General features: G+C 36.6%; 3 protein-coding genes across 8 annotated transcripts in view; 2 read left to right on the forward strand and 1 right to left on the reverse strand.

Annotated features, from left to right (window-relative positions):
• The window catches only part of LOC131667444 (protein TANC2), a 29,251-nt gene extending 24,602 nt beyond the window's left edge, over positions 1 to 4,649 (forward strand). Inside the window, exons 10-17 of the mRNA XM_058940858.1 lie at positions 51 to 494; positions 579 to 785; positions 973 to 1,239; positions 1,312 to 1,607; positions 1,696 to 2,156; positions 2,249 to 2,550; positions 2,638 to 3,063; positions 3,146 to 4,649. Coding sequence (XP_058796841.1) covers positions 51 to 494; positions 579 to 785; positions 973 to 1,239; positions 1,312 to 1,607; positions 1,696 to 2,156; positions 2,249 to 2,550; positions 2,638 to 3,063; positions 3,146 to 3,457 — 2,715 coding nt within the window. The 3' untranslated portion in view covers positions 3,458 to 4,649. The remainder of the gene's footprint in view (positions 1 to 50; positions 495 to 578; positions 786 to 972; positions 1,240 to 1,311; positions 1,608 to 1,695; positions 2,157 to 2,248; positions 2,551 to 2,637; positions 3,064 to 3,145) is intronic.
• A 459-nt stretch (positions 4,650 to 5,108) lies between these two features.
• On the reverse strand, positions 5,109 to 10,383 carry LOC131667449 (tubulin polymerization-promoting protein homolog). Of its 5 annotated transcripts, XM_058940864.1 has the most exons (5): positions 9,169 to 9,305; positions 8,933 to 9,102; positions 6,937 to 7,240; positions 6,591 to 6,723; positions 5,111 to 6,021 (listed from the first exon to the last, which is right to left on the reverse strand). In XM_058940864.1, exons 3-5 carry the CDS (start codon positions 7,221 to 7,223, stop codon positions 5,842 to 5,844), a joined length of 600 nt encoding a protein of 199 aa, XP_058796847.1. In that variant the 5' UTR covers positions 7,224 to 7,240; positions 8,933 to 9,102; positions 9,169 to 9,305; the 3' UTR covers positions 5,111 to 5,841. The 5 variants fall into 5 exon arrangements, with proteins under 5 accessions (XP_058796851.1, XP_058796849.1, XP_058796852.1 ...); XM_058940868.1 differs by lacking the exons at positions 8,933 to 9,102; positions 9,169 to 9,305 and adding an exon at positions 10,022 to 10,383 and having other exon boundaries at positions 5,109 to 6,021; positions 6,937 to 7,237; XM_058940866.1 differs by having other exon boundaries at positions 5,109 to 6,021; positions 6,937 to 7,237; positions 8,933 to 9,236.
• LOC131667447 (aldo-keto reductase family 1 member B1-like) lies at positions 9,424 to 18,859 on the forward strand. Of its 2 annotated transcripts, none has more exons than XM_058940862.1 (7): positions 9,424 to 9,510; positions 16,614 to 16,726; positions 16,926 to 17,093; positions 17,158 to 17,274; positions 17,823 to 18,182; positions 18,305 to 18,453; positions 18,527 to 18,859. In XM_058940862.1, the coding sequence occupies exons 2-7, from the start codon at positions 16,646 to 16,648 to the stop codon at positions 18,567 to 18,569; spliced, it is 918 nt and encodes a 305-aa protein (XP_058796845.1). In that variant the 5' UTR covers positions 9,424 to 9,510; positions 16,614 to 16,645; the 3' UTR covers positions 18,570 to 18,859. The 2 variants fall into 2 exon arrangements, with proteins under 2 accessions (XP_058796845.1, XP_058796846.1); XM_058940863.1 differs by lacking the exon at positions 9,424 to 9,510 and adding an exon at positions 15,023 to 15,041.
• The last annotated feature ends 177 nt before the right edge of the window (positions 18,860 to 19,036 follow it).

Genomic DNA, 19,036 nt, shown 5'->3' on the forward strand with positions numbered 1-19,036 from the left:
ACCTCACACGCCCATTTAAGTTGTGACTCTCATAACTATGTTCGCAATAGGTAATATTGATCGACGCTGTATGCGAAGCTGAATACCATAGACCCGATCGAGGCGACACGATAGCCTCCTTCCTCACTCGACACGCGCCAAGTTTCCCTAGTTGGTTGAAGCTCGTGGTGACGGTACGTAGCCAGCTGTACGAGTGCACCAAACAGTTGCCCTATACGAGGATATGCCTCGACAAGAACGCCAACGAGGCAGCTGGCGTCAATGTCACCAAAGACCTAGCTGACTACATTGGCTATAGGCTGACTCAGAGCCCTGTGATTCAAGCAAACGTCACGGCGGTGGTCAATGGTAAAGCCGAGACGTTGGGCTCTGCAAACCAGACTAGATTCGCTACGCATCTTTTGTCCCTCGCCAACGGCAGCTTTCTCTTTGCCAAACTCACGCTCGATCTACTCGAAAGTGGACATTTAGTTGCCAAATCTGCCAGTTACAAGGTTCGTATCTTGTCCATTGTTGGATCTGTGGATTGCCAATGGGTCATCCGCAATCATCAAAATATGATCGATTATGTTTTACAGGTCTTGCCCGTATCTCTTGCGCAAATCTATTTACTGCATTTTAATCTGAGGTTTCCAACGGCAACATCCTTCGATAAAGTTCAACCAATACTCGGAGTATGTCTTGCAGCGCTCTATCCATTAACTTTGCCAGAAATATTCTATTCCGCGAATTCACTGAATAACGGCATCGTCGTTTCTTGGGATGATTTCTTACAGAGATTCAAGGTATGTAAAACTCAGGATGACGTCGTCAAACAAGACTTTTCAAATGTCAATGTTTTTTGAATTGTTTTGCTGCTAAAAAGGACTGGCTGTAAGTTACGAAGCACCTCGGTCACACGTTTAAGCTACTTGACTATTTTATCGTGTTAATGTCGTTATGGCTAATATCAAGTTCAAATGTAACTTACAGATGCTCTCCGGCTTTCTGGTGAAGCGGCTGGACAACACGTACATGTTCTTTCATCCATCGTTCAGGGAATGGTTGATGAGGAGAGACGAAGGCGAATCGACCAAGTTTCTCTGTGATCTGCGCCTCGGCCACGCTGCGATAGCGTTTCGCCTGTCCCGTTTGCAAGCTCCGCTGGACGGGGAAAAAGCTCTTGAGCTTGGACATCATATTCTGAAAGCTCATGTCTATCGAGGTGCAACAACTGCCTGGCCATCGCGCGACTTGCAGGTTCGCAACTTGAAAGATCTGGAAAAACTTATGACGCGACAACGAGTTTAAAAGCGCGATTCTTACTTGCAGGCCGCATGGTTAGCATCGTCGTCGGAGTGCGTGTCTTCGGCACTTTGCACACTGCGCAACGTATACAGTCCAAATGTCAAAGTCTCCCGACTGCTGCTTTTATCCGGAGCATCACCGAATTTCATCACCGAGTATCTTGGAAGTGCCCCAGCGCTGTGTATGTACGCTCATGAAGGTTCCGCAGAAATGGTCTCGCTTCTGCTCGAATTCGGAGCCGATGTCGAGCTGACGAATAGTCAAGGTTGCACTGCTCTGACTTTGGCTGCTGCTCGAGGCCACTGTGACGTGGTGCGAAGGTAAGCGACGAATACCCATGGATGAGTAAGCTCGAGTGGGGATTAACCATTATAGGTGGCAATTAACCATTGACCTCTGCGATGGTAGGTTGGCTGCTGCCGGGGCATCCTTGGGACACGTAGACATGGCGGGGCAATGCGCACTAGTTCACGCTGCGCGTCACGGACATCTGTCAGTGGTCGGCTACTTGCTAGCCTGCGACTGGACGGCAGCGGCAACCGGAGATGAAGCGACGAGTGCGTCCTCGCTGGCAAGCGACGTCAGTAGAGAAGAGGCAGCACAGCAAGCAGTGGTAGCCGCGGCAGCGCAGGGATACGAATCCGTTGTGGAGTACTTGCTGGACATGTCCGAAGTTGTCGTTGACAAACCGGATACTTTGATGGGCGAGACCGCATTGACGATCGCTGCGGCGAACGGCTCCACTGCCACAGTTTCCGCTTTGCTTGCCAGAGGTGCGAATCCTGCTGTTCACAACGCTAAGGGATTCTCGGCGCTCATGCTCGCCGCCAGAGAAGGACACTGGGGTACCGCCGAAAGACTCCTCCAAGGTATATATTGTCATTTTGCTTTTTTAATAATTCTAATTTTCCGTACGCTCATCCAAGTGCCCGTTGATCTTCATTTACTATTCACCTAATAGGATCATTGACGATGAGTACCGAAGAAGATCTCGAAACAACGATGCATCTACTCAAACAGAAAGACCCAGTCGGACGATCAGCTTTGTCACTCGCCGCTTCCGAAGGCCATACGAATCTGGTGGATTTATTACTCGACAAGGAAGCCGCTCTAGAAGATACAGACAAGGAAGGCATGACAGCACTTGCCTGGGCTTGTGTCCGTGGCCGACTCAACGCGGCACAGTGTCTCATTGACCGGGCTGCCGACGTTAATACTTGCGATAAGACTGGACGAACGCCTCTGGATTTAGCCGCGTTTCAGGTACGTACGTCGACTATCGCGATCGATGCTAACTTATTACTTCTCTATTGGACAGGACAGGACGATCAATGTCAATTCTATTTTCAGGGTAACCCAAAACTGGTGCAATTGCTGCTAGAGCGAGGCGCGGCGATTGAGCACGTCGATCTGCACGGCATGCGTCCGTTGGACCGGGCGATCGGCTGTCGCAACATTCCGGTGGTGCAGTGCTTTCTGCGCAGGGGAGCGAAACTCGGGCCCGCCACTTGGGCCATGGCTGCTGGCAAGCCAGACATTCTTCTAATTTTGCTGAACAAGTTGCTCGAGGATGGCAACGTGCTTTACAGGAAGGCTCGTCTCAAGGAGGCATCTTACAGATACTCGTACGCGCTCAGGAAATTCCCCACCACGCCCGAGCTCAGTCAAATTCCTGAGCACGAGGATCAGAATCACATGATGGCGCACATGCAGTCCTTCACTCAGCTCAAGCTCAATTTCCTCTTGAATCTCAGCAGATGCAAGCGCAAGATGGAGGTGAATCTTTTTAAACCTCTTTTCTTACTTTCTTCCTTGCCATTTGGTTGAAAAGCCGAGTTAACTTTCTGATTTTTTTCAGGAATGCGAAGAGGCGATTGAGCTTGCGGATGAAGCTCTGAAAATCAGGCCGCATTCGTATGAAGCGTATTACGCGCGTGCCAAGGCAAAGCTCGATTCCAGTCGACTGGACGAGGCGCTTGATGACATCGAGCAAGGTTTACAAGTAGCGCCTCCTCAAAATCGACAGGATCGTCGCGTTCTCGTGGCGCTTCGCGATGAAATTATTTCAAGCATCGAAGGTACAGGCATCGGCAGTAGTAAGCCTGCATTCGGCAGTTGCAGTTCCAAGACAATAATACGCGCATCTATCGACACATTGACTGAATTATGAGCGATTTATTATTTTATCATAATGAATCGGGAGAATATTAAGAGTATGGTGTCGAATCGCTTATCTATTTATTATTTGTTCAAGACGGTAGAATCTTTTATTACAAATTTTTATTACGTTCAACTTTTAATAAGACATTTTTCAGTTCCTTCAACGAATGAAATAAAGAAGGTACAAGAGCAAATTTTTAAATTTGAAATTTACCAAAAAATGTATTTCATGTTTTTTGGCTTCGACATTACACCTTTTATATTTTGTGAAATTGTTCATAAAGATCCGCTTGAAACTTTGAACAAAAACATTTCTGAGTATATAGTTTGTTATTTTGAGAAACGTTTAATGAAAGAAATGTGCTTCCTGCGCAAATCTGAAATGTAAGCTTTTTTTATGTAATCTGCAATTTTAATATAATTTTAATTTTCGTGCATTACGTTACGGATATTCTCTAAATGACGGCGATTAATTACTATACTGTTGTTTTATCTAAATTATTTAATATCATGACCAAGATATTCTAAAAGAAAAGTATTACCTACGATACAAGTGCATTAACTTGAAATATTTCCTAGAAAAAGCTTTATTTCGCTTTCCTAAGTATTATTTCAAAAACGATTCGTTTTGAGCAGCTCATTTATTATATTTTTTGTTATTAAAAATTTGGTAGAAAAATTATGTAATGAAAATTTTAAGCGGTCATAAATATTTGAACGAGTCTTGGGCCGTGTACACAGTTCGACTGAGATTTAGACAATTTATAAACAAAGTCTCGTTTATTAAATGATAATTATTTATAAATGTATACAAAATTTGTTCAATTGTGAAAAGATTATTTGTATTTTATATATTTATTGAATTTGATATAATGATGAGTACTTCAAAAGTATTTTTTCATATTAAAAAAGGCATTTTAGTTTTCGGATTTACCATTTCAAAATGTGGTGCGTGCGACAGTAATATGAATTTTATTAAAACATGATTCATTTAGAAGGCATAAAAAGTATATTTTTTTTAGGCACCAGAGTTAACTTGTCTTCCATCATTATCGGGTTATCCAAGAGAATTTTAATTGCATTTAAATATATGTATAAAAATATTTATATATATATATATATAATTCAACCGAATGTGCATGTTATCTTGCCGAATACAAAATGTTAAGTTGTACCAACACGCCGTCGGAAAATAAAATAAATAACTATGAAATACATACCTATACGATAACTTAATTTTATTCATCCTTGTATTAATAACGTAAATTCTAAATAGATAATAAATTAGTACGTTCAATGAGATATTTTTATTTTCATTCAAATTTTATAATATATATCAGGTAAAACGTAGTTTTGATTTACAAAGTCAGAAATACAATATACATTGTAAAAGTACACAAAATTACAAGATGAGGTCAAGCTAATTGTAATTTGAATGACGTTTTTACCGAGAATGTGAAGACGAAATCAAAGAGAGTTTAATTTTACTTAGTCATTGATGCAAATTTAAACAATATATTGCTTGTATATACATAATATTATGGTGCTGATATGTAAATGAATAAAGTATAATAAATATAAAAATATAAATTTTTATAGCTTCAAATTTATAAAAATATGAATTACATTACTATAAAATAAAAAAAGTTTTTTTTTAGTTTTGTTTGTTAAAGAAAATTATTTTACATCTATGATACGTATAAGTTCATCTGAGACATTTTAGTTAAAAAAATGTATTAAGATCAAATGATGATCCGATTTGAGATCGAAAATAAAAAAATTACACATATTAATTTCTTTAAAGATAATAGCCTTGAAATATACAAATATTCTGATGAAGACTGCTTGTTTATTATGATCTCCTTCAATTCACAAGACATTTCAACAAATCATATAAACTATATAAAATATCGGAATCCAGTGAGAAAATAAATATGTAACAACATCGCCATTTCTCTAAAATTCCATCTTCTTCTCGGTTACCTGTCACACTCATTTACACCTATACATTCACAGCTTAAGACCAACTTTATTATAGCTAAAATTATAGCTAAAATGCGCATATATTGCGCTGAAATTTATATTAAAAGAAAAAATACGTGTATCTGCATCCAACCGAACACCTATTTCAATACTGCCTAACACTTATCGACTTGTCGATTTGCGCGTATAAGCTCTATAAGCGATCGAGTTGAAACAGAAAAATCATTGCTATTTAGTAAACAAACTTTGTTGAGTGCACTTTTTTACTCGCCCGCACATTTCCGTCAATTTCACACTCGCGGTCCCTTTAATTATCCCGCGACTTAGGCGAAAGTGATGGGGCGGTTCGGGCAGCGAGTGATTGCTTGTTAAAATTTTTGAGTTATCATTGATGAAAATCAGGCCTAATTCTTACTGGGCTTTATAGGTGTCTTTATTCTGGTAGCCTTGCACATATCCTGATGCATCTGGCACGTCTTTTCTGCCGGCGATTCCGCGACCTTTGCCCGTTTCGTCGAAGCGTTGTTTGTGTGATCCCGTGTACTTCGACACGTCCGTTAGCCTTTCCACTGCTGACGCTGCTTTTCCACCCTGTCAAATAATACGATTTCTTATCCTTTAATCTATAGATAAATGTTTTTTGTTTAAACTATTGCGGTTGCAACTTTTCGTGTTATTAATATTAATTTGTTTCTGTTTTTTGATACATTCCTTCATATTTTGACAACGTGAAAGCTACGGAGCTCGTTATTTTAGCACATACAATTTTTGGAGGAGACTATTGATATACCGAAAATTAAACCTAGTCCACCCGCATGGAAGGCATGATAAGTTTACGTTGTTTCGAACGAAGATTTCATCACAATACACAACTTCGTTACAATAAACAAGAGCAGAGCCATAGTTCTATAAGTCACACTTGACTGCAACAACCGGATTATCACTATCGAACATCTATTATATAATAAAAATAGATCAACTGAATTAAGTTATCGTATTGGATTTGGATTTTTTTAATCAGTTCGTATCGACATTTAAAAATTATAAAACGTTTATAATTGTAAATTGAATTTATTTCAATACTTATAAATATAAGCTGTTATCTATTCGCGAAATCAGTCTCAATTTTTAGTTTCTCTACATTGAATATATAAACGTACCACAGATGGTCCTGTAATTCCAGGTGGTCCACAGTTTGCCATTTTAGATTTAATATCGGCAAGTTCCATTTTTTTGTTCTTGGCCAGATCTTCAAGGAAAGCTTTGTATTGTTCGATGCTAAGCTTCATTGCTCTGCGATATGAGAATCAGGTTTTGATAGTTTGCAAAACGAGTTCAGTAAACAGATGAACTACGTGGATTATCGAAATATTTCACAAATTCAACTACATTCTTTAGTTTAGTTTGATAATGTAACTTGGAATAATATTTTTCTCAATGCAATTTGAATTCGGTGCAATTGAAAATGGTGAAATGATCGCTTCGAGATAAAAAAATCTAACGTACTTTTGTTTTTTGAAGAAAATGCCGGTGTCGGTTGTCGTGATCTTCTTGCCGTCGATAACCTTTGCTTGCTTCATCCATTTATCACTTTGACTGAGGGTAATATGTTTGCCATCGCTTTTGGTATCACCGAATTTGGAGAAGGCCTTGAAAGTAGCGATAAATGAACCAGTACCCACACCTCCAGCCTCCTTGTTTGCAGGACTCGTGCTACCTGGTCGTTGTTCGCCATCGTTAACCTTTAGGTTTGCCACGTCATTTGCCAGATTCTTTTCGTCTTTTGACTCCATTATCGGCCAACGAACTTCTGAAACGATTGAAGAAATTGCTTGATATAATTATTTGATTAATTGACATTTGTATTTCACTGAGTAAACTACACTTTGCCAATGAGTTAATCTAAACAATCTAAACATTTGTATTAAGATAGATCAAGAGAAATCATTCTAGAGCTAATTTTCTCGTGAAAAAAGAAATTTATTGTTGTAACGAAAGAACAAAATATTTCCATAAAATTTCCTTTCAACGCAGGACAAATATATTTTATAACAAGGGTACTATTGTACCAAAATATGTACATTTATTCCGGTTAAAATATTTCAAGGTCGATACTCAGTTCTGCGTGACTAAGTTTCATATGGCGCCGAGAATGTACGACGGTTTTTTCAGATCTAGTCAATAAACAAAAACTTTCTTGTTAAAAATATATTGTGGCTCGAGACGCGTGGAACGTTATTTTTTACGCATGTGATGTAACCGATATTATATGCAATAGCTTATATATGGCAAGAGTCTGTTGAATAGGCGAAGCTTGCAATAATATTTATCAGGCATTTAACAGAAGTAATTTAATCGCAAGGTAATGACAATTGCTATTGTTATCTCCTTTTGAGTGTTATTCTCTCGATTAGTAGAATCATCATTGCTTTATTATACATACATACCCGATATCGTAGACAGCCTATACGAATCGCAATCATAAAGCGTTGAAGTCGATGATTTGCGAACATTGTTAAGAAAGATAGCTCATCAGCGTAAGTGCCGCGGATATAATGAAAAGTAACGAACGTAACGGTATATACGTTTAAAGTAGGTAGAGCAAAAAACCAAATATAATTAGCGCCTCTCGCGCCTCATCCTCGTTCGCACGGGTAAATATTCAAAGTGCGAAGCTCACGCGCACGGTGCGTGAAAACTCGCAATGACTCTGCAGCCCGCGCATTATACTTTTTTCGTAGCACGCTACAGCGTTCGCACGTTTGCTGCGTTTGTGCGCGCTCGTACATAGTCAACGATCCGCTTTGTAATCGAAGAAAAGGCTCGGCTCAGCAGCACACTTCTCACCGTAAATCTCATCCGCGAGCGCGCGTTCCCCCCTTTAACTGGCGCGTCGTCGCGTCGCGGACAGCGATAAGAAAAACCGAGCGGATGCGCAATGCGAAGCAGCGCTCGCCCGGAGGGAAAGCTCGCGTGCGATCTCGCCGCGCGTCTCCACGTATAATTCGCGCCTAAAAATAGAGATTACCGATGCCTCTTATCACGTGCGCTCGCTACTCCGAGTGTCTATTGCCCACGAGCTTTCTTTTACGTTAGAAACTAGACACTTACTTGTCAGACTACTAATACAGCTGCACAACGAATTAACAGTTTTAGCACATACGCATATTATACACGCGCAATGTGAACGAGGATTACGACGATTGAGATTCGTCGATGTCATTACGTATGAGTCGCTGCGAAGGCCAACTTCCAATGTTTTTTATCGCGTTAATCCCCGAGTAGTACACATTAATTAATTATCGAGTGCGCGAGTTCGTCGCTCTTAGTATATTAGATTTGTGAAAGCACCCGGCAACAGTCGCATAAGCCATATTCATCGATACACTGATCGCTCGAGTGAGCGATGAAATTTCATCGTTTGCTCGAAACACAATTTGTCAAACAAAAAATATTGTTAAGCTTACAACATATAGTATTAGAAACGAGGACGACTATGTACCTCGAGAGCACTTGTAACGAGAAGTGAGCTGAATAGCCTCCTCTCACACGCGTTGTTTTCCTTCCGTCAACACACAGCAGCGAGTGAGATAGTGGCGCAGGTATATAGCACACCCGCCACCAAAAATCAAACACACGCACGGGCACACAGAGACGTAGTCGCGATTACGACTGGAAAAAATAATCCATAGAAGCGCGATCTAGAAATAGCTCGAAACTTGCAAAATGGAAACGAACGTGAACTATAGATCGACGAGCGCCAATAGAGATATGTGTGGAGGCCGAAAGCAGTTCACGAGAGAGCGTGTGTTCGTGTGCAAGCTCCGGAAACTGCGTGGATAGGAATCTCGGGCAGCGCGGGCAGAGCGCAGGTCCTCTATCGATCCGGGGGCCGCCTGCTCTCGCGCTAGCTCCACTCAGTCGGACAGGCACGAAAGCTCTTCGGCATCCCTTCTGCTCTCTCCGAGAACCATGCGATACGCGTGTGCTCTAGTTAATTTTTCACGCGCAGGACGCTATTTACACGACGGCGACGATCTCGTGGGGACGTGTGGTTATTTTACAGCAGCCTCGGATGACGTGAGCTACTGAATTTAAATAGGCTTGCCGCGCGTGTTTACACTTTCGGTTGCGCAATTCTTTTACGGGACGACGCTCTCTCTCTCTCTTTCTCTCTCTCTCTCTCTCTCTCTCTCTCTCTCTCTCGCACGCGCGCGCTCTCTCATTCACTATGCATTCAGCGCCCTTTCTCATTTATCTCGAGCACATGGTCACACACGAGATGCAGAATGCCTCGTTGAACGTCCCTTGCGATGTAAAAAGCTTGTCCCTATGCTACTTCTGATGTCTATACAAATGAATATAGGATACGTGCGTTGTCTCGCATTTCGTCAAAAGATTGACAACTCTCATGACCTCGCTTTGTTCATACCGTAACGTTTAATTTGACGATCAAAATTACGTAACAATGTCTGCTTTGTGATACGAGATAGTAGCGCGTTTGTTACGAACGCACACCGACATCCGTGGAAAAGTGAGCGTTTAAAAATAGAAAAAACACGACACTTAAAAGAGAAGACAGCTCTTTCACCTGTTGCTGATCGTAACTGGTTGTCAACTTGGACTTAAATCGAACGAGGTGCACGTTAGATTACAGCGGCACCAGTAGCACTCAAACGAAACCGAGGTGAACCCACCGAGGATCCGTTCGCGACAACGATAAACGGCGTACTTTTCAGACGGCTGGAGAAGCGAAGCACCTGGGCGGCGGCGCTCGTCGGCCAGACTGACTGGCTGACTGCGACGCCGTATCGAGAGTTCCGTAGCCCGCGCGCGCAACTCCATCGCCACAGACCGTTAACACCCGTTCCCTTCTCTTCCATATACATATTATAGCCATTTGGTTGATCGAAAATTCGCGCGAGTGCGCTCATCTGTTGCACATCGCTAGGCGAGATAATGCCGCGATGATAGCCGACGCACGACACATGGGCTTGCTATTATTAACTACCGTTGTCACGATATCGAGCGTGCCGCGCCTCCTGTCACTCGCGTTTCACTATAAATTTGTCTTTCACTTAGATATAGATCATTCAGAGCGCCTCTTTACGCTTTCTGTCTGCATCTTTCTATCGCTTCTTAGCTAGAATTGAGATATCGTGTCGTCGTATTTTTTAGACGACATCGGAAAATACTCTTTCGATAATTGTCAAACACAACTACAGTTTATCACATGTTAAGCCTACATAGCCTCAACATCTAACTAGTCATTTAAGCGCTCGGTCAAATAGAGTAGGTCTATCATGATTCACGTTATTTAATTTTTGAAGAACGACCTTGAGAATCAAGCTTTGACAGTAACTTGAAGTTCTGATTCTAGTCAATAAAGTCCATTTCTACTTCGTGCAATTAGTGCGTTTCTAGTCAACTTCGTCATCTATACCCCGATTAACGTCAACTCAGTAAGAAAGTCTGGTCAAAGTTAGCAGTAACTATAACCGAGCAGGAAGTTGAGATTGTTGTAATACATTCCTTAACATTAATATTTTCAATAGCATTCCAAGATCTCAGCAATAATCTCTTTCTTATGCAGCGAACTCAAACTATTTATTTTTTATGTTCCTAAGTTATTATCATAACTAAAATACATTGACGTCTGTGCACCTATTAGCGTTTCAGATTTTACATTATTGTTGCATCGATTAAAAATATTTTTTGTCAGTTTCTAGGCTCTTTCGGTATAACTAAAATTTTCTAAGCCTCCACAAGGATAACATGCCAATCGCACGTTCTGCACTAATCAATCAGTAAGTACAAGCATGCCTTGCTACTGCAGAGTAGACAGTTTTTCAATCACCTGAATCTGACAAGTGAAGAAAAGCAGGGCAGTAGAGTGTCGATGCACTGCACTGACGCTCAAGAAACGATCGATTATTCGGTAGTTGGTTAGTACGTTCAACATTGTTACACTCGTGTACAGACCCTTGACTGACAAGATTAAGTTATACTTTCAAACTGACTTTTCATTATTCACAATTAAAAATCCTTATTTTTAATGCAAGTCAATCAAAAAATTGTCAAAAAGCTTCTGTTCATTTTATTTAAGAATTTGGAGTTTTTCATTTGCGACAAATATAAGTAAAGTAATATCGGTTTTCTGAACTATGTAATATTTTAAGAAAACTAATTTATTCAAGTTTTCATTCGCATTCAAGCAATTTGCTAAATGATATTTCTTATTAATAAATAAAGTAGCATCTATACTCTGTTTTGTTCAAACTCGCTTTGAAAATATTTCTGTTATTTCTATCCAAATGTATTACTATGCAAATAATAATGCTTTTTAGATATCAAAATTATGGTAGTGGAGTCAGAAATTGTAAAAGGTAATTTTAAAAGTTTATCAATAACTTTATATATTGTTTGCATTGTCAAAATTTTAATCGTCACTCCTTTAAAAATTAATTACATAAATTCTTCCCTGTTTTATTTCGCGTTGAAAACTCGTCACGCTAGCCTAGCGTACGCACCCTAAATGTGTTAACAACTCGGTCAAGGACGTCCGATACTCTCGTGCTTGATGAACGTGTAAAAGTTCACCGTCTTTGTGACGTACAAAGGTTGAGCGACTGATGGACGTCTTATTGAAATACTGCGAGATACATGGATAATACATCGATATTATTATTTATGTCACAAGCGTCATACTTTTTTCTTACAAATTTTTGAACTACTTATTAATATTATCTTTTAAAATAAACAATTTAAGATTATTTTTATGCTTAAAATTTTCCACTTTTTTTAATGAAACTAAGGAAATCAATTCTTGTATGTGACTTAAATTGAAGTTAAATTTACGTAAATTCTATATCCTGTAATGTTAACAATTTTATATTTGCAATAATTATTATTATTATTATTACTAACAACTGAACTTTAAAATATATGTTTTGATAAAATGATTCTGAAAGTTTTACCAATGTATGGTAACTTATCGAAAATTGATGCATACAAGGGCTTTTTATTTTTAGTATTTTTAACTTTCTTTTTTATTTGAATTTGATGAACATTGGACAATGCGGCTCGACCTAACTTATTGCCACTATCAATTTGCCTGCAGTGTTCAATAATAAGCTTATCTTCTCTGAAGGTTTTATTGTTCTCTAAAAGTGAATTTTTTTAATGCTACAAAGTACGTTTCTGATCTGCTAAAGTAGCTACTTTCTAAGGAATTTCAAAATGGTCACTCATTCGTTTAGTAAAGAAATTGATAGTGAAGAGTACTGAAACGGTCCTCAAAGCCTTTAACCAAAAATTGTTATCTTGTAATTCAAAATTGTCTTCTTTATAAACATAAATGTTAAGCTTTATCGTTTGTTGGAGTCTGTTGATGAATTGATGCATTAAACTATTTTTTTTTCTTTAACATACTCACAAATGCTCGTATTAGTAAAAAATTCAATGTTTGCTTTTTTTTTTAAGTATCAATTTTAGCAGCAGTATCATCGTCGAAACAAAAAGTTTTATTTTTGTAATTATGTTATTGTAAGCTTCTTAATAAAGACTATCAAATGAATGACTTACAAAAAAATTCATAAAATCCTTCGACAGTTTCAACAAAGCCTGTGCATTGTAAATAAATAGAATTCTTTTAATCAACTTCTTGCATTAGTGAAGCACGGCCATCTTGCTACAATATGTTAAAGACGAGCTACATCAGTTTACAATTGGGTACACATTTGAAAAGAGATGTGTATGATGATTAATGGTTTGCAGTATTGAATGCAAGGCACGCAGAGTTTTGGATTGCTGCACCCATATCTGTAACAATATATCTAAGAGATTTAGCGCCTGACTTTATCCACGAGTTTAGCAATATGTTAATAAATTAGTATCATTCCTTTTAGATAGAAGTTATATCACAGGAATTATCATGTTTCCTATGTGTGTAACAATTACGGATAAAAATATGTGACTGCTGTCTCCTCTTGGTTTATTTATCTTTGGAACTATTGATCCAGTAGCATCAAAAGATACAATACTGTTTAATGGTTTTTAAATGTCAATGTACAATGTTATGTGTTCTGGAAACCAGTAGAATACATAAAATTTATCAAATCCCATCTTTTGATGAATTCGTTCCAGCGCGATAGTTATTAGAAAGTTGCAATTCGGTGCTTTTACTATAGCATATGTCGTTTATCGCTAACTTTCAAAGTTTCTATACTCGTAATTTTAATTATTTTATAATTAATTGTCATTTCAACGTTTAATGGCTCTTACAATTATATCCTTTTAATTTACCTTTGTCGTAACCATGCATATGGTATAGATTATGATAAACTACCTTCATATATGTGAGTAATTAATATTAATCAGTAGCTCGTAATTATTCCTCATTGGTTTAGATAGATTTTTTCGTAGAGTGCAATTAAAACTCGAGCTTTTCTGTATATACGTGTCACGAGCATAGCAGCCAAGATATGAGATTGTGGTTGCCTATCCGTTTTCGTGAAATATTAATTATTCTTACATGCCCATGAGGTTAATCCAAAAGTTATTATAATAATTGATAGAGGCAATCATAATTTTTTTTTGGCTTCAATAATTATCTAATCATTTAATTCGACACCGAGATAAAAATAAAAACGTACCAGCTACAACAACTGTAATCAATCTTACTTGAGAGCTATTAACGATAGAAAGAGAGAAAATTAGTCATGGACAGATTCGTAGAAGAGAAAGAAAATTCTTTGAAGTGGTATTGTGCAGCATGCTTGTCAGCTTTCAATTTGCTTAGTCGACAGGGTCTCTGAAACGTAGGCCTAATATTAGATCCGTCGTAATATTAGATATTAAGCTTATCTTTGTAAAATTTCGTTAAAGAATTCATAAATCTTTTTAATATTATTTTTAATAATTATTGATTGATAGGATATCGTAAAACAGTGATTAGTAAGTAGCTGATTAATCGCAAATTTGAAGAACCCCATCTTCCCGCTTTCCAGCTGATCGGCCGCGCATATGCGTCGACCCAGCGTAAAATCAACGAACCGTTAAATTAAATTGTTCATTATTTTCCATTTACATTAATTATTTCAGAAAAGTAAGAAGGGTGCAATTGAAATCAGCCAAAGTGCAGTATTTCTGCTGCATTACTTTTAAAAAATATTGACTATTTCCAAAGTGATCAAGGTTACAAAGAAGCAAAAAAATGACTATTAGTTTTTAATTTTTTCTGAAATAATTAGAAAGCTACAGTTAAAACTAGAAGCATATTAAGAGGATTTAATTAAAGATACATCGAATTGTAGTTTTTTTGTCAGCTCAGCCATTATCTGCAAGCCGAGGTGGGTGAGGTGGTGTTCAGTAATCCTGCAGTTTGTTTAGTTCATTATTTATTTGATCAGCTGTTGGCATCATGTTGGGATTAGTAACTATAACCCCAAACTTCTAGTGTTTCCATTGAATCGTCCGCTTCGTACGGAAGCGTGTATACACATGCCACTGGGGCCGTAATATGTTATAAAAATTTCATTATATTATTATTACTAAAGTTACATATTGAAGATAAGTCACAAATCTTATCATCTATAGTATAAGCTTATTTCGTAAGTATGCTTATATGGAAGATCGAATCATTTGAGAGGTTGCATAGTTTTATTTGGAAAGCGGCCAGTTTAGAGTTTCGATAGTTTAATCGAAAAAGAAGCCCCTTGACACTGTCTTCAAAGAGCTCTTTCGTATTCCATATTTCCACTGTTTTCAATTAATTATTAGGTGCGAATTTTGGATGCTATTAGTCAGTTTACGAGGATTGCTGAGAATTCAAAGTTGTTTATAATTATAATTAATAAGTTGTATTAATTTTATAGTGAATGTATATAAGTGACTGCTGAAAACAATTGGAATTTTCAGGTAACCTAGACAATACCAGTATATGTTTAGATAAATCATACTAATAACTATGTTTACTTATTTTATTAAATATTAAGTGGCTGACCTATTACATGTAGTCATGTATTTACGACAACTAGATTGGTTTTTAAAAATTACGTAGTTATTATAATATGAAAATTTACTGTCTGGATAAAATATTTTTTGAAGTTGTCATTGAATAAGAGAGTATGTATACTTTTCTCTACTCAAAATGTAGTCTGGCTCATCATTGTTATGTACATTATTCTGTATTGTGATACAATTAAAGATAATTAAGGATTTTGAGATTTATGCTGAATTTTTAAACTATACATTTAACGAAAAATGTATGAGAAATAATAATATAATTAATATTCACATATACACACACACACATGCACGCGCGCGCGCACACATATAAAGTCACCATATTTTGTACACGTATACGTTTCGCTGGATACGTTCCCAGCCTCTTCAGTACTTTAATTACTACAAAAGCAAATTACATACTATTACAAAATCATTTATGTTTTTTTAAGACACATTAGGTCTAAGTACACATTTCGTTAGATACATAGTTTAAAAAATTCAGCATAAATTTGAAAATCTTTAATTATCTTTAAATGTATTATAATACAGAGTAATATACACAACAATGATGAGCCAGGCATTTTAAGTAAAGATAAAGTGTAATCTTTTATTCCATGACAACTTCAGCAAATTTTGAGGCAGAAAATTTTCATACTATAATAACTACTTTTTTTTTAAATACAAACTAATTGTCATAAACACATGACTACATGTAATAGGTCAGCCACTTAATATTTAATAAAACAAGTAAACATACTCATTACTGTAACTTATCTAAAAATATACTGCTATTGTCTAGGTCACTTGAAAATTCCAATTGTTTCCAACAGTCACTTTATGTACAGTCGCTATAAAATTAATACAGCAATCACAGCAACTTATTAATTATAATTATAAACAACTTTGGATTCTCAGTGATCCTCGTAAGTTGCCAGGTAATATTCAAAGTTCGCGCCTATAATCAGAAAAAATAGTAGGATTGTAGGAATGTGGAATAGGAAAGAGCTCTGGTGAAGCGCACTGAAAACAGCGTCAGAGGGCCCTTTTTTCGATTAAACTATCGAAACTCCACGCTAAAGGCGGCGTATTCCGATAACTATCTTTAGAGATAACAACTTTGCAAAAAATGGAAGATTTGTTATCGCATATTCATTATATATTGCCGTTGCTTTTAGAAACAACGCAGTTATAAGTTAACTGTGTAATCATGCCTCCACAAGTAGAAACAATAATTCTCAGCAATGGTTACAAAGTACCAGCTATAGGTCTGGGAACATGGCAAGGAGGAGTGAGTATTTATTAAAAAGTCTTGTTATCTATTAATTGTTACCGTTACTTAATATTGAAAAAAAATTCAATATATTATCAAAATTTGTATAATGTAAAATTTGTTATTATTTGACATTAAAATTTAATTTTGAATTATTATCATATGTATGTTGCAGTGAAATTATATTATTAAATATTCAAAACTTTATTTGTAATAGAATGATCCAGGCGAAGTCTATGAAGCTGTTCAAATAGCTATTGACGAAGGTTACCGTCATTTTGATTGCGCATCGGTTTACGGCAATGAAGCTGAAATTGGAAAAGCTCTTCAAGAAAAAATCACAGCAGGAGTCGTCAAGCGAGAAGATCTTTATATAGTCACGAAGGTAGAATTTGAGTAATATGAAGCCAAAAGACTATATATAATAAATTTGAGCGTATAATTTTCAGATCTGGAATGACGAACACAAGGAAAAGCTTGTGGTACCTGCGTGCCAAAGATCGTTAAAGAAATTAGGATTGGGCTACATCGATTTATATCTTGTGCATTGGCCATTATCATATCCTGTATGAATACATGTTTATAATCGTATTTATAATTTTAAGTAACGAATGAGGTCAGTTGAAATTGATAATCATAAGAATCATCAAGTTTTATTTTTTTTTTATTTCTTCAAACGATTTTTATCCCATGCGTCAGATAAATATATTTGAAACGATCGAAGCACTGTAGGGTCTTTATTTATTTTAATACGGGTAATTTTTGTAATAAAAAAGCTGACTTCAAATTTATTATTCGCAATAGCTCGCGAAGGTAATCATTAATCAGGCCAATAGTAAAATGGAAATAACTTGCTGGCATACCCTTTCAAATAAGTCCACACCCATAAAATTCGGTTGAATTGTTTCAGAAATATGTGTGAATACATATAAAAATTTTATGTCGATGTCATTGAATAAAGTCGACAACAATAAGAGATACAATAATTATTCAAGGGAATGTATTCTTTCGATTTTATGGCATTATTTTTGTAAACATTAAAAATAAATAATTTTTTAAACATCTTCATCAAGGCAACTTGTAAAAATTAATTAATATGGACAATTTCTAACAGGATGATGTGGATTATATTGAAACTTGGCGTGGGATGGAAAAGTGCGTCGAGCTCGGTTTCACCCGTAGCATCGGCGTGAGCAATTTCAATTCACAACAGCTCACTAGGTTACTAGACTCTGCCACTATTAAACCAGTTATGAATCAGATCGAAGTACACATCAATCTCAACCAGAAAAAACTTAGGGAGTTCTGCGCTAGTAAAGCCATTGCCGTCACTGGATACAGTCCGTTCGGAGCTCCTGGTCGCTGTACTGGATTTCAACCGCCTGGTCCTGATATCAATTTGCAATCTCCCGTGATCACAGAGATTGCAAAGAAATATAATAAAACTAACGCGCAAGTTGCATTACGTTACTCTGTAAGTAATTGTAACTTATTACCATATTTTTGCCGAACTAATACATTTTTATTTAAATTAATATAACTTTTTTATTACTTGCCAATATTTTATAATTATGCTTATAAAATCCTGAATTACAGATCGACATCGGTATCATTCCAATACCAAAGTCTAGCTCACCAAAGCGTCTTCGAGAAAACATTAATGTTTTTGATTTCAAATTGACTCCAGAGGAAATAGTAGCAATAGATCAACTTGATTGTGGTTTCAGAACTTGCAACGCTATCGAGTATGTATTAATATGATTTGTTCATTGCAATACAATCTTATTTTTAATAAAATTCATAAATGATTATTTTCAGGTACAAAGAATGCAAAGAATATCCATTTAATATTGAATTTTGAAAAAAGATTAATGGTTAATGATCTATGGTTTACGTATAAGAAAACTTTAAACATGGGGATTATAGTCGTTTGATTTCAGTGTATATATAAAAGTAAATTACTAAATTATCATTCCATCTACAATTTTTAATAGAATCTGTTATTTAAGCTCTTTTTTTCTTTTAATAAAAGCTTTTTATAATTTCATCTGCAAAGTATTGTTATTTTTTTGGCCGTTATTTGTTAAACAGTAAATATATTACATAAATTAAAAATAAGCAACACGACTTTTGTATGCTATATTAATTACATTATACTGTGAAATATATTTTTTAAAAGAACAAAAAAATTTTGTTTCGATATGATTCAATTTGCATATAATATGTCAAAATATAAGTAATGACAATGAATTTATCTATAACATAAATGCATATATTTATTTTTATATTGAAGAATATTTTTAATTAGCTTTGCTTATAAGACTAATT

This window comes from Phymastichus coffea, unplaced genomic scaffold (genome assembly GCF_024137745.1).
Source record: "Phymastichus coffea isolate CEN01 unplaced genomic scaffold, Cenicafe_Pcof_1.1 PCOF00066, whole genome shotgun sequence".
NCBI classification, from domain to species: domain Eukaryota; kingdom Metazoa; phylum Arthropoda; class Insecta; order Hymenoptera; family Eulophidae; genus Phymastichus; species Phymastichus coffea.

What these genes read in the sequence shown, in the direction of transcription:
- LOC131667449 (XM_058940868.1), bottom strand. Translation starts at nt 7,223, where the DNA reads ATGGAGTCAAAAGACGAAAAGAATCTGGCAAATGACGTGGCAAACCTA. An exon ending in ATTTTCTTCAAAAAACAAAA is followed by an intron (nt 6,724 to 6,936) that starts GTACGTTAGATT and finishes CTCATATCGCAG; the next exon opens with AGCAATGAAGCTTAGCATCG. An exon ending in GAATTACAGGACCATCTGTG is followed by an intron (nt 6,022 to 6,590) that starts GTACGTTTATAT and finishes ATTATTTGACAG; the next exon opens with GGTGGAAAAGCAGCGTCAGC.
- LOC131667447 (XM_058940862.1), top strand. Translation starts at nt 16,646, where the DNA reads ATGCCTCCACAAGTAGAAACAATAATTCTCAGCAATGGTTACAAAGTA. An exon ending in AAGTTGCATTACGTTACTCT is followed by an intron (nt 18,183 to 18,304) that starts GTAAGTAATTGT and finishes CCTGAATTACAG; the next exon opens with ATCGACATCGGTATCATTCC. An exon ending in AGAACTTGCAACGCTATCGA is followed by an intron (nt 18,454 to 18,526) that starts GTATGTATTAAT and finishes GATTATTTTCAG; the next exon opens with GTACAAAGAATGCAAAGAAT.